The sequence below is a fragment of the Heterodontus francisci genome, chromosome 10 (genome assembly GCF_036365525.1).
Source record: "Heterodontus francisci isolate sHetFra1 chromosome 10, sHetFra1.hap1, whole genome shotgun sequence".
Taxonomy (NCBI): domain Eukaryota; kingdom Metazoa; phylum Chordata; class Chondrichthyes; order Heterodontiformes; family Heterodontidae; genus Heterodontus; species Heterodontus francisci.
Window position 1 is genome coordinate 94,490,489 of NC_090380.1, and position 14,540 is coordinate 94,505,028.

The 14,540-nt window shown below is 40.7% G+C and overlaps 1 protein-coding gene across 2 annotated transcripts in view; it reads right to left on the reverse strand.

The window, feature by feature from the left end:
* Positions 1-380: 380 nt before the first annotated feature.
* Positions 381-14,540, reverse strand: part of paxbp1 (PAX3 and PAX7 binding protein 1) — a 48,605-nt gene continuing 34,445 nt past the window's right edge. Inside the window, exons 13-18 of one of the 2 annotated variants that reach the window (XM_068041079.1) lie at positions 13,856-13,977; positions 12,513-12,589; positions 5,482-5,548; positions 3,808-3,954; positions 1,988-2,142; positions 381-981 (exon numbers count right to left, since the gene is read on the reverse strand). In XM_068041079.1, coding sequence (XP_067897180.1) covers positions 864-981; positions 1,988-2,142; positions 3,808-3,954; positions 5,482-5,548; positions 12,513-12,589; positions 13,856-13,977 — 686 coding nt within the window. In that variant the 3' untranslated portion in view covers positions 381-863. Of the gene's footprint in view, positions 982-1,987; positions 2,143-3,807; positions 3,955-5,481; positions 5,549-12,512; positions 12,590-13,855; positions 13,978-14,540 lie in introns of those variants that run through there. The other variant, XM_068041080.1, reaches the window with a different exon arrangement.

Sequence of the window (14,540 nt, forward strand, 5' to 3'; positions counted from 1 at the left end):
AAATAGCAGTGGAACGAATGAGCCGAATGGCCTTTGCTCATTCTATTCTGTAGAATCTTATCTCAAGTATGATGCAGTAAGATGAATGTAATGGAAGGGGGTGATGTGGGGTGGATGCGAGAGTTAGAGGAGAGGGGAAAGTCATTTCTACATAAAGTATTCCCCTTAAATCTAGAAATTCAACTTGTGCCCAATTTGTTTAAGACAGAAATTTATAGATATCTGAATACCAATGGCATCAAGGGATGCGGGGATAGCATGAGAAAGTGGTGTTGAAGTAGATGATCAGCCATGATCTAACTGAATGGTGGAGCAGGCTCGACGGGCTGAATGGCCTACTCCTCTGTATTAGCAGACAAAATATCACAATTTCAACACACTGAATAGCCAGTTTATTTTATTATGTTCTTAAAACCATAAAACAAATGTCATTCATCATCTACTAAATTAAACAAATGCAACCCAATGAACTTAAACGTTATCTGCAGGTTGGACTTGTATTTTCACAGTTTGTTCCCAGTACTTTGATGTAATTTTCTCTGGTCATAGTCCATAAATATTCAGAGGGCAACAACCAAAATCTTGTAAATTTAGTTGCTTCTGATAAGTCAGTGGATATTCAAAAGGTAGAAACACAGCCAAGTTGGATTTAAAATAATTGCATCCTCAGTTTGTTGTGTAAAGGATGCTGGCTGAAGGAGTGTGTTTTTCAGGAGTTTAGCTGTACCTTTGAGCACAAGAGATGGAAAATATTAAATAACAAATGTTATTGACAACGCCATCAATTTTCTTTTACGAAACATCTGTACATATGTACAAAATCATACAAATGGCAGGAATGTTCATGTTTCTGTCCTACAATCTCACTTCCCATCAAGTAATGCCTTGATATCTTTCACTCCATATTCATTTGCTACTGCTGTTGCATGGTCCAAAGCATGGATGATGGCCAGAATTTTAATCACTTGCTTGATATTCTCCCTACAAAATAAATCAGTTTGACAAAAAAAAATTACATTCCCATAATAAAAATACATACAATTACACACCACCCTCAGAACACACTGTCGTAATTACAGGATATGAAACCTTTCCTGTTGACATTCAAAGTTTTGTATTCCAAAATAGACTGCAGAGTTACTGCAATTATAAATTTAACAAAATAGACAAAAGAAAATAACTTTTCAGATTAATTTTCTATTATTTTATACTTCAGCATATCCCTAAATCCAATCTGTACTGCTATATGACTGTAGACCCCAACTTCAGCAGACATTTAAACAAAGGGAGACCTGCAGTCTGTGTGAAAACATACCAGACATAACTGCGTTCGTTTTGGGAAGCAGACCACTTAATTCTTAGCTAATGTCAATATACATTTTCAGCTTTCAATATCATGAACTTAAGAAATACTTTATGGTGTAGAGGACAGTTTTAAAGCAATTTGCCCAACTGATCAGAACTGAAGGAGAAAAAAAGGTGCCCTGAACACGAGGCTACAGGACAAGGGATCAGAGTGCAACAGAACGTGAACCCACGTGCTTAACTTGCGAATCCAGTTTTGCTCTGTGGGGATATGCAGAATGAGGTTAGATCCTTCTTCACATAAAGGAAGGGATAAGTGAGAGGGACAAATACCCCCCACCAGAGACTTTGGAGTAGGTCATCCATCATATTAGCCATGGATGGTGCATGGAAAAGTAAAATTATAGAGAGTAAAAAAAGTATAAATACTCAAAAAGGCAAATTTATTCCTAGTCATTTTTCCCTTAAGTGGGCTTTAATCAAGTGACATTACATATTACCACTGCCCTAAAGATAGGGAAGCTGCTTTATAACATCACACAACACAAGTATTGAAATTACAAATTGGTACCACATCTAGATACAGAACAAACTTCCTATTAGCCTTCCCAGTAACTGCTTTAGATCCAGATGTTAATGTGGGGGTAAATTAAAACACATGTGCCTATGCCTCTGTATTTACCTTGCTGTGCGTTTTTCTACATCAGAGCATCCAAGGCTTAGCCTGTAGATGGTATTGGCCAAGTGAACAAGGTAACAGCAGAAATTTTCCATCTGTGGGATACTCTTATCTCCTTTTAGGTTGACAAACCAGTGCTTTGGTAAACAGGTGATCAGCTAAAAGATAAAAGTAGCAACATGAAATTCTGCCTGGTATCCATCTTTTGTATTACTTTAAATTCAATATAATTTTTACAGTCGTCTCTAGAAAATGAGAAGTATACTTTACACTACGTTAGGTCACAATGCAAGGATAATGAAGCTTTAGAATCATAGAAACAGAATAGCACATTCAGTCTGCTGGCTCTTTGAGAGAGTAGCCATGTTTAGTTACACATCCCGCTTTTTGTCCGCAACCTGTAAAGCTCCTCATCCTCAAGTACCTGTCCAGATCCCTTTTAAAATTATGAATCAGCTTCCACTACCTTTACAAGTTGGGATTCCAAATCTCAACAACTCAGTGAAAAAAATTCTCATCTTCTCTCTGGATCTTTTGCCAATGATTTTGAAAATATGACCTCTAGGTATTGACCCACTCGCCAGGGGAATAATTTTTCTCCATCTACTCTATCAAAACCTATCATCTTGAAAATCTCTATTAGGTCACCTCTTAATCTTTTCGGTTCCAAGAACAGTCCTAGCTTTTCAAACCTCCCCTCATATTTCTGGTAGCATCCACATTGGCTGTATCCTGAAGTGTGGTACCTGGAATTGTCCACAACACTCCAGCTGAGGTCTAACCAATGATTTACAAGTTCTGGCATGATCTCTCTGCTTTTAAATCCTAGTCCCCATTTTATAAAGCCAAATAACCCAAATGCTTTTTTTTTTTTAAAAAAAACACCTTATTAACTTGCTCTAGAATTAAAAATTCTCATGTTAGGATTTTAATTTCATCAAAGAGGATGGCGCACAGTCTGGGCTGAAGAAATGTAATAGTAAAAATAAAGCACAGAAGAGTATTACTCGCTCAAGAACTGGTTCCCACTTGTGATCAAACTATGAGCTTTTCAGTCAGTACTTTAGCTTACTTATCATAAACATAAACTAATCAGTGGTAGCACTCTTGCATCTGAGTTGGTACATTGTGGGTTTAAGCCCCACTCCATAGACTTAAGCAAAAAAATCTAGGCTGACACTTCAGTGCAGCACTGTCAAGGTGCAGTCTTTCGGATGAGACATTAAACCAAGGCCCCATCTACCCTCGGGTGAACATAAAAGATCCAATGGCATTATTTCAAGGGGAGTAGGGGAATTCTACTGTACTGACCAACATTTATCCCTCATCCAACACCAACAAAAGCAGGTCTCATCATTATCTGTGGGAATTTGCTATGTGCAAATTGGCTGTTGTGCTTCCCTACGTTACTACAATGACTGCTTTAAAAGTACTTCAGTGACTGTAAAGTGGTTTGGGGCATTCTGAAGATATAAAGCTGCGATTTACATGAAAGTTCTTTCTTTAGTAAACATAAATCCAAAAAACCATTGTAATGCAGTATTTTAAATATACTGACGTCAAGAAAAAGGGAAACCAAGACCAGGTATGAAGTTCGAACACAGAGCCAACTTTGTAACTATGATCTCAGACAATTTACAAAGGTCCAATTGCTGGTGTAAAGCATAGAGTACCACTAGTAACTCTCAGTGAAATAAACAGCGGAGAAATGCAATACTACACAACGTTTCAATTTACTGCGTGTTTCCAGCATTTCAGAGGTGTTTCGGTCTTAATGGCCTGAGATCCTTAAAACTTTTCACCCAGTACTTTAGCTTACTTACACTCTGGCATTTCTTCAGGCTGTCATCCCCTGGGTCTGAGTTCTGCAGAGCGAGAAGGATGTAGCGATTTAAAAGACTATCCACAGTCAGCTCCTGCAATGCTCGATTTGAGATTATGCCAGTCCATTGCAAGATGTTATCCAATAACTGAAAGAGTGGTATAGGATTTAAGCAAACAGTAGCTTTCAGGTGAATTTATTAAGAAATATTTGGGTTCTATTCAGTTACCTATGTCGATTGTTAGGCAACGTTTCCATTTAAACATATTATACAAGACAGCACTATTTCTTGCAGATGATGGAATTTTAAAAATTCTTTCATGGGATATGGGCATCGTTGGCAAGGCCGGCATTTGTTGCCCATCCCTAATTGCCCTTGACAACTGAGTGGCTTGCTAGGCCATTTCAGAGGGCAGTCAACCACATTACTGTGGGTCTGGAGTCACATGTAGGCCAGACTAGGTAAGGTTGGCAGACTTCCTTCCCTAAAAGACATTAGTGAACCAGATGGGTTTTTACGACAATCGAAGATAGTAATGGTGCCACAAAATGGAGACCAGTTTTTAATTCTCTCCTTCTTTGGCCTCCTTATCTCGAGAGACAATGGATACGCGCCTGGAGGTGGTCAGTGGTTTGTGAAGCAGCGCCTGGAGTGGCTATAAAGGCCAATTCTAGAGTGACAGGCTCTTCCACAGGTGCTGCAGAGAAATTTGTTTGTCGGGGCTGTTGCACAGTTGGCTCTCCCCTTGCGCCTCTCTTTTTTCCTGCCAACTACTAAGTCTCTTCGACTCGCCACATTTTAGCCCCGTTATTAAATTCAATTAATTAATTGAATTTAAATTCTACCAGCTGTCATGTTGGGATCTGAACCTGTGTCCCCAGGGCATTGGCCTGGGCCACTAGATTACTAATCCACTGTGCCACCGTCTCCCTCCAAATCTGTTAATAAAAAATAGGAGCAGGAGTAGGCCATATGGCTCCTCAAGCATGTTCTACTATTCAATAAGATCATTTAAGAACAGTGGAGAAGCAGCTAAAAAAAAAACCTTCAGTAACACAAATCTACATGCAACAAAATGCACACAGATCATATTAATCCACTGCTCAGCATATCCTAAAATAGTCCTTTGAAACAAAGTAAATTTATCTGTGGAATATTCTGTGAATGAAACATGCTACTGAAACAGATTTAATAAAAATTGCAGAACTGCAAGTTATTGGAGAAATTCAGTTGCAAGTTGACTAAAAACTTTGCAGACACAGCATTTTTTTGCAGAATTGCGACAGCCATACAGTTAATGCATTAAATTATACAGGCTGGACTGTTGACCTTCACTTGAATCAAATAATTCTTAATATGCAACAGTTTAATTTCTCACCTTTCCCCCCACCGCCCCCCCCAAAAAAGAAAATTTTAATACAAGCGCAAACATTCCAACTGATAAAAATAAAATTTCCTCAACTGGACCCTATGGATCTGCAGTAATCTATCAATTTGTCAGTAGATTCAGATTAATGCAACTTCTGCTGTACACCTTAGAATCCGAAAGACGAATCCATGTTCTTCTTCCCAAACTGGAGAATAGCCCCCAAAGTAATATGTTACAAAAATGGCAACCAGGCACAGTTAAATGAAAAACAGTAATATTAAAACAATCCACTTTTAAACTCTCACCTTAAGTGCTGACCAAAACTGTCGCTGAAAAAACAGGTAGGGCCCCGAGTTCTTGTTTTCCAGAACACTAAAATAATACATTAATTACTTACTTAATATCTTAAAAATGAATAGCAAGACAGGAAACATGCAATTTGAAACACATTTAATCCAAGTTTCTTCCGGGGGCAGGGTAGAGAGGATAGAACACTTGAGAGAGAGAAATTCATGCTAATCATGGTGAGGATTGCAAGTATAACCAAATGGTCATTTCTTCCACTTTTTGCACCTGTCAGCAATTGTTGCCAGATCACATGTAACAGACTAAAATCAGGACAAAATTTTTCACTGACCTAACATTAGAAGCATATCCCTCGTGGCACTATCCACACTAGTCATCTTTGGAACCTTCACAAGGTAGCAGAAGATGAGAAAGGCAATTTGACCCCACCTTGGGAATAGAGGGATACGGTCCCCGGAAGTGCAGAAGGTTTTCGTTTAGGCAGGCATCAAGATCGGCGCAGGTTTGGAGGGCCGAATGGCCTGTTCCTGTGCTGTACTGTTCTTTGTTCTTGGCTTATCTACTCAAAAATGACCCTTCCTCACAACATCTAAATGTTTCTTAAATAATTCCAGGACCTTCAGTACTACCAATACCCCATTGGAGAAATTTGGGCTTTTCATGAAATGCATTCCATGTATCCAGTCCGTGTGTAAGAACTCCGGTATCAGTGCTAAATTTGCTGTTTATTTACGTGAGCCCATTTTCCCACTTAACTGCTTATTTTCTTTGATGTAACATTCCAGATCGACCTTTTCCATACTGTTTTGTACGCCTCCATAAGATTACCTCTCAGATGCCGCCTTTCAAGGCTGAAAAGCCCAAATTTCTCCAGTCTTTTCTCATTCTCAGTCCTCACTAAACTTGCAATCAATTTGCATCCTCTCGAAATTGCTATCATCCCTTGAATGTTTCCCTTGTGTCTCAGTGACCAGAACTGAACACAGTACTCAAGCTGACGAAAACACTACATAGTTCCAGCAGAACTTCCTCTGATTTGTATGCTACTGTTTGGCTACATGGTTCAGCATTTGCTTTATTTTCTTTGATTGCTGCTTTGTAGTGGTCAGATATCTTGAGCATTGAGTCTGCTCGAACTCAATAGATCCTAATGGACGAACCACCTCTATTTTGACGATTGTAAGAAAAATTCTTGTGGAAAATCTTGATAACATTTGACACATTTATGGATAAAAGGCTGGTATTTAAGTTTAAAGCAGTGGGGATTCAGAGTCAAAACAATGAATTGGTTAAAGGCTGGAAGAGACAAGTATTTGTTTGAGGAGTTATGACTGGGCAAATGCCATTTCATCCTTAATTATTTTTTACCACTCACTGAATGAGAATATTGCCTATACATAAAGTGTAGTACTTTACACTTGCCACATTAAATTCCATCTGCTACTGATCATGCATCTTCAACTTTTTTTTTAGTTTTCAAACTGTCTCCTCAGATTCAATGGCTCTTCCTTGTTTGGCACCACGTGAACTTGACCAGTTTTTAATGAGTTTCTAAACCAAGGTTGTTAAGGTCAGTTAGAAGCAGCAGGGTTTCAACACCAATCCCCAGGGTTTACTCTGATTCCCCCTGCTTTAAGCATAAGCACTAGCCTTTTGTGCAGAAATTTGTCAAATACAGTCAAGATACCACAACTGAGCTTTCTCCAAAAAGTTAAGTTTAATCTATGATCTACTCCCTCTAAATCCACGCTGGCTACTATTTACTAAGTGACTAAACCCTCAAGTTAATGTGGATGAATTAATCGCGCAAATAGATGTAAACGGGTATGATATAGTCGGGATTATGGAGACATGGCTGCAAGCTGACCAGGGATAGGAAATTAACATCCAGGGATATTCAGTATTTAGGAAGGACAGACAAAAAGCAAAAGGCGGTGGAGTTGCATTGCTGGTTAAAGAGGAAATTAACACAATAGTGAGGAAAGATATTAGCTCTGACGATGTGGAATCTGTATGGGTAGAGCTGAGAAACACTAAAGGGGCAAAAAACATTAGTGGGGGTAGTATATAGACCCCAAACTGTAGTGGTGATGTTGGGAATGGCATTAAACAGGAAATTAGAGATGCAGGCAATTAAGGAACATCTGTAATTATGGGTGACCTTAATCTGCATACAGATTGGGCAAATCAAATTAGTCACAATACTGTAGAGGAGGAATTCTTGGAGTGTATATGGGATGGTTTTCTGGACCGATACGTTGAGGAACCACTAGAGAACAGGCCATCCTAGACTGGGTATTGTGTAATGAGGGGGGAATAATTGACAATCTAGTGGTGCGAGACCCCTTGGGACGAGCGACCATAATATGATAGAATTCTTCATCAAGATGGAGAGTGACGTAGTTGATGCTGAGACAAGGGTCCTGAATCTTTGTAGTTTCCTTTACTAAGGTATGAGGCGCGAGTTGGCCATGACGGATTGGGAAACGTTACTTAAAGGGAGGACGGTGGATAGGCAATGGCAAACATTGAAAGAGTGCATGGATGAACTGCAACAATTGTTTATCCCTGTCTGGCGCAAAAGTAAAACGGGAAAGGTAGCCAAACCATGGCTTGCAAGGGAAATTAGGGATAGCATTAGATCCAAGAAAGAGGCATATAAATCTGCCAGGAAAAACAACAGACCTGAGGATTGGGAGCAATTTAGAATTCAGCAAAGGAGGACCAAATGATTGATTAAGAAGGGGAAAATAGAATACGAGAGCCAGCTTGCGAGGAACATAAAAACTGACTGTAAAAGTTTCTATAAGTATGTGAAGAGAAAAAGATTTTTGAAGACAAATGTAGGTCCCTTACAGTCAGAAACAGGGGAATTTATTATAGGGAATGAAGAAATGGCTGACCAACTAAATGCATACTTTGGTTCTGTCTTCACAAAGGAGGACACAAATATCATACCAGAAATGTTGGGGAACACAGGGCTCAGTGAGAGAGAGGAACTGAAAGAAATCAATATTAGTAGAGAAATGGTGTTGGGGAAATTGATGGGATTAAAGGCCGATAAATCCCCAGGGCCTGATGGTATGCATCCCAGAGTACTTAAGGAAGAGGCCCTAGAAATAGTGGATGCATTGGTGGTCATCTTCCAAGATTCTATAGACTTTGGAACAGTTCCTACAGATTGGGGGGTAGCTAACGTAACCCCACTATTTAAAAAGGGAGGTAGAGAGAAAGCAGGGAATTACAGACCTGTCAGCCGGACGTCGGTAGTGGGGAAAATTCTAGAGTCCATTATCAAAGATTTTATAGCAGAGCACTTGGAAAACAGTGGTAGAATCGGACAGAGTCAGCATGGGTTTACGAAAGAGAAATCATGCTTGACAAATCTACTAGAATTCTTCGAGGATGTAACTAGTAGAGTTGATGAGGGGGAGCCAGTGGATGTGGTTTATTTGGACTTTCAGAAGGCTTTCGACAAAATCCCACATAAGAGATCAGCATGTAAAATTAAAGCGCATGGGATTGGGGGTAGTGTATTGCGATGTTTAGAAAATTGGTTGGCAGACAGGAAACAAAGAGTAGGGATAAATATTTTTTTTCCCGAATGACAGGCAGTGACTACTGGGGTACTGCAGGGATCGGTACTAGGACCCCAGCTATTCACAATGTATATTAATGATTTAGATGAGGGAACTAAATGTAATATCTCCAAATTTGCAGATGACACAAACTGGTTGGGAGGGGGAGTTGTGAGGAGGATGCAGAGAGGCTTCAGGGTGATTCGGACAAGTTGAGTGAGTGGGCTAATGCATGGCAGATGCAGTATAATGTGGATAAATGTGAGGTTATCCACTTTGGTAGCAAAAACAGGAAGGCAGATTATCTGAATGGCTATAAACTGAGAGAGGGGAATATGCAGCAAGACCTGGGTGTTCTCGCACACCAGTCGCTGAAGGTAAGCATGCAGGTGCAACAGGCGGTAAAAAAAGCAAATGGTATGTTGGCCTTCATAGCAAGAGGTTTGAGTACAGAGGCAGGGATGTCTTGCTGCAATTATACGGGGCCTTGGTGAGGCTTGGAATAGTGTGTGCAGTTTTGGTCTCCTTATCTGAGGAAGGATGTTCTTACCATAGAGAGAGTGCAGCGAAGGTTTACTAGACTGATTCCTGGGATGGCGGGACTGACATATGAGGAGAGATTGTGTTGGTGAGGATTACATTCGCTGGAGTTCAGAAGAATGAGGGGGGGGGGATCTCATAGAAACCCATAAAATTCTGACAGGACTTGACAGGGTACATGCAGGAAGGATGTTCCTGATGGTGGGGGAGTCCAAACCAGGGGTCATAGTCTAAGGATATGGGGTCAACCTTTCAGGGCTGTGATGAGGAGAAATTTCTTCACCCAGAGAGTGGTGAGCCTGTGGAATTCGCTACCACAGAAAGCAGTTGAGGCCAGAACCTTGTATGTTTTCAAAAAGGAGTTAGATATAGCTCTTGGGTCTAAAGGGATCAAAGGGTATGGGGCGAAAGCCCGAACAGGCTACTGAGTTGGATGATCAGCCATGATTATAATGAATGGCAGAGCAGGCTCGAAGGGCCAAATGGCCCACTCCTGCTCCTATTTTCTATGTTTCTATGTTAACTCCAAAAAAGTAATATTTTAGACATGAAAAAATTATGAGTTGACTGCCATTGGTTTGCATCAAAGATTCCACATAGCTCCAACAGTGCTAGAAGCAGATCTACAAAGGATTGACATGTGCATGAAAATCAAGTTTAGTATTAGGAAAACAGATCGTTCTGCTGGTAGTTAGAATTGGATCCAGTCCCAAGCACCATATTTTCTTCAATGGATACTGGCTTAATTCCAAAGACAATATTAAAATCTTGGATTAAGAATTCACAATTCCCCCTGATTTAACTGTCCTGTCAACAATCAGCAAACCACTAAAGGAAAGCAACATTAGCGTCGAAAGAAATCAACCTTGTTGAAAATGATCTAACTGTTGTCTTTTTTTTTAAATTCATGCATGGGATGTGGATGTCACTGGCTAGGCCAGCATTTATTGCCGATCCCTAATTGCCCTCGAGAAGGTGGTGGTAAGCCACTTTCTTGAACCGCTGCGGTCCATATGGGGTAGGTACACCAACAGTGCTGTTAGGAAGGGAGTTCCAGGATTTTGACACAGCAACAGCAATGGCGACATAGTTCCAAGTCAGGATGGTGTGTGGCTTGGAGGGGAACTTGCAGGTGATGGTATTCCCATGCATCTGTTGCCCTTGTCCTTCCAGGTGGTAGAGGTTGTGGGTTTGGAAGGTGCTGTCTAAGAAGCCTTGGTGCGTTGCTGCAGTGCATCTTGTAGATGGTACACATTGCTGCCACTGTGCATTGGTGGTGAAGGGAGTGAATGTTTGTGGACGGGGTGCCAATCAAGTGGGCTGCTTTGTCCTGGATGGTGTCGAGCTTTTTGAACATTGTTGGAGCTGCACCCATCCAGGCAAGTGGAGAGTATTCCATCACAATCCTGACTTGTGCCTTGTAGATGGAGGACAGACTTTGGGGAGTCAGGAGGTGAGTTACTCGCCACAGGATTCCTAGCCTCTGACATGCTCTCGTAGCCATGGTATTTATATGACTATTCTAGTTCAATTTCTGGTCAATGGTAACCCCCAGAATGTTCTGAGTGGGGAATTCTGCGATCGTAATGCCATTGAATGTCAAGGGGAGATGGTTAGGTTCTCTCTTGTTGGAGATTGTCATTGCCTGGCACTTGCGTGGCGCAAATGTTACTTGCCACTCATCAGCCCAAGCTTGGGTATTGTCCATGTCTTGCTGTATTTCTACACAGACTGCTCCAGTATCTGAGGAGTTGCAAACGGTGCCGAACATTGCAGTTAACATCCCCACTTCTGACTTTATGAAGGAAGGTCATTGATGAAGCAGCTGAAGATGGTTGGGCCTAGGACGGTATCGTGAGGAACTCTTGCAGTGATGTCCTGGATCTGAGATGACTGACCTCCAATAACCACAAATATCTACCTTTGCGTTAGGTATGACTCCAACCAGCGAAGAGTTTTCCCCCAGATTCCCATTGACTCCAGTTTTGCTCGGGCTCCTTGATGCCATACTTGGTCAAGCACTGCCTCTCAATGTCTGTGTTGAAATGCATACTTAGACAGCTCATGTGTTTCCTTCCATCCCACGACCAGATGTTGAGGGATTAAGATAGTGACCATGAAATGATGGCCGGTGAAATTAGGACTATGGCGAATGAAGAAATTGGGATTGTTTCATCATGAAGCCCCTGACAGTGATGGAATTTTATCACGGGAAAACATGGCATCCATAGGGAGATGTCTGTCTCACGCCCAGTGGGTAACATGGATTCTCAGTCGAATCGTATGCAGATGAGGAAGTCGCTGTTTCCCTTGTGTACGTCAACGGCCCTAGCCATTGTCCCCTCGTGTATGACCACTGCATGCCAGGTCTAGATGTGGTTCCCCCCTCAACCTCCTCAGGAGGTGGCTTACTCACTATTGTCGTCTGTCATCATTTCAACTCCTCACTGCTGCGCCGGGTTGTGTAGAGCGCAGCACACCATGACATGGGAAACCCTTGAGGGGTCGGAGGGCTCCCCCAGAATGGTCTAAGCATCTGAACCACATTTTCAGAAGGCCAACTGCCTGATCGATGGTCATCATTGTATCTCCATGGCAGCAGTTGTATACTTCCTCTGCCTCGGTGTTGGGGGTTTCGTACTGGTGTGAGCAGTCATGTCTTTATTGGACAACGCATCATCCAGGATCCAACCATGAAAGCGTTCAAGTGACGTGAACAATTGAGGTACCTGGGACTCTCAGGATGTAGGAGTCATGACAGCTTCCCAGGAACCTTGCGTACACCAAGAAAGCATGCTTTGAAATTCTGTGATACATGCATAGCTTAATGGAAGAAAATAACACAGTAGAAATACATAAGATACAAGGTTTGTGATTCTGAAATCCAGGAAATAAAAGTTTGAATATCTCACCTTTTTGGATAAAGTGGTACAAACACATCTTCATCCACTGCTTTCCTGATTCTCAAAACGATGATCTTTAGTAAAGTCTGAGAGAAAATTTGAAATGTTTTATTCATTTAACAATTGAAAACCACCGCAGACCCACATTTGTATATGCCAGCATTGTACAGTTTAAAGACCATAACAAAATAGTACAAATCATTGTAATATACAAAGGATTAATATGCATTAAGTATATATCAACATTACCAGTCAGCGATACCAATCTAACTGTGAGTTAGAAGATCATGGGTTCACACCACTCCAGAGACTTCAACATATAATCTAGGCTGATACTTCAGTACAGTACTGAGCAAGTGCTGCACTGTCAGAGGTGCCATCTTTCAGCTGAGCCATAAAACCAAGATTTGGCCTCTTGAGGTAGCCATAAAAGATCCCATAGCACTATTTAAAGGGAAGCTTTTCTGGTGTCCTGGCCAATACTTCCAGACAATACATAAGAACTGGCGTGTGCACATTGTCATATGTAATTAGTCACTGCTGTCAAATGTGAATTAAACTGTTGCAGACTCCATCTCCCACACAAAAACATAATTTCAAATGTTCAGTATTCGCAATGTGTTTTGCTTCTATTAATGACTGATAATAGAAACAGGCCAGGGAGGGAGACACCGAACTCGGAAACATAGGACACACAGTCTATCTGGATAACCAGTACAGTTCTTTGGGATCACTTCTGAAACCCCTGTGGAAATGTTTGCTTTTGTTCCCACTCATATCTAAATTTAAATAATCATAGAATAATACAGGAGGCTGTTTGTCTCATCATGCCTATGCTGGCTGTTTTGTACAGCTATCCAATTATTCCCACTCTCCAGCTCTTTCCCCATAGCCCTGTAATTTTTTCCCCTTATTTATCCAATGCTCTTTTGAAAGTTACTATTGAATCTGCTCCCATCACCCTTTCAAGCAGTGCATTCCTGATAACAACTTGGTGTTAAAAAGGTTTCCTCATGGCACCTCTGGTTCTTTTGTCAATCACCTAAAATCCCTGTCCTCTGGTTAGCGACCTGTTACTGGAAACAAATTCTCTTTATTTACTCTGAACACCTAACAAATCTCCTCTTAACCTTAATATAAAAGTAAAATATTGCAGATGCTGGAAATCTGAAACAAAAACAGAAAATGCTGGAAATACTCAGCAGGTCAGGTAGCATTTGTGGACAGAAAAAAGAGTTAACATTTCAGGTCTGCAACCTTTCTGCTGAGTATTTCCTGTTTTTGCTCCTTTTAACCTTCTCTGCTCTAACAGCAGCAGAAGATGATGAATAGAAAAGGCAACAAAGGCATACCTGCGTGTATTTATTTTCTCCATTTACAACCGAAGGATATCCTTCAACTAACTTCAGTATTAATTTGACTAGTCTGGATGTCTGAGATGATGACAGAGGATCCCAAACATTTTCTGCTAGACCTAGAGTAAGGATTAAAAAACATTTTTTCCTGCTTGAGATTTACTGGTACTCATATAATTATCTAGTTTTAGTGGAAATTGTTTGAAAAGTACACATCATTTTGAATCCACCCTTTCCCTTGCGAAAGACAACTATTTCAAATAACCACGCTCGTTGTAAAAACGGTAGCTCAAAATGGCAAAAGACTGAAACAGAAAGAGGTCTTAGCCTAGAAAAGGATATTATAATTCACATGCAAATATAACAGTACTTATGAGAACGTACTTGAACTAGTCAGAAGAGTCAGGGTCATAAATTTTTTATTGTAAAAAGAGAATGAGTAACTGAGTGACAATTTTACTTTAGTCGCCAATCCACCCAGTTATTTTTGTAGTAGGTTTCTGCGCTTGTACGGTACACCTTTGTATGGCAGTTACGAGTAATGCCAAATTCTGCTTTAGAGGAAGGCTTGCAATCAATACCATTTTAAAATCAATTAAAATGAGGATCAACTTTTATAGTTCCCTTTTTCAATCCCGCTATTTCTTGATTTTTGTTTTAAAGTTATATCCCTGCAACCCAA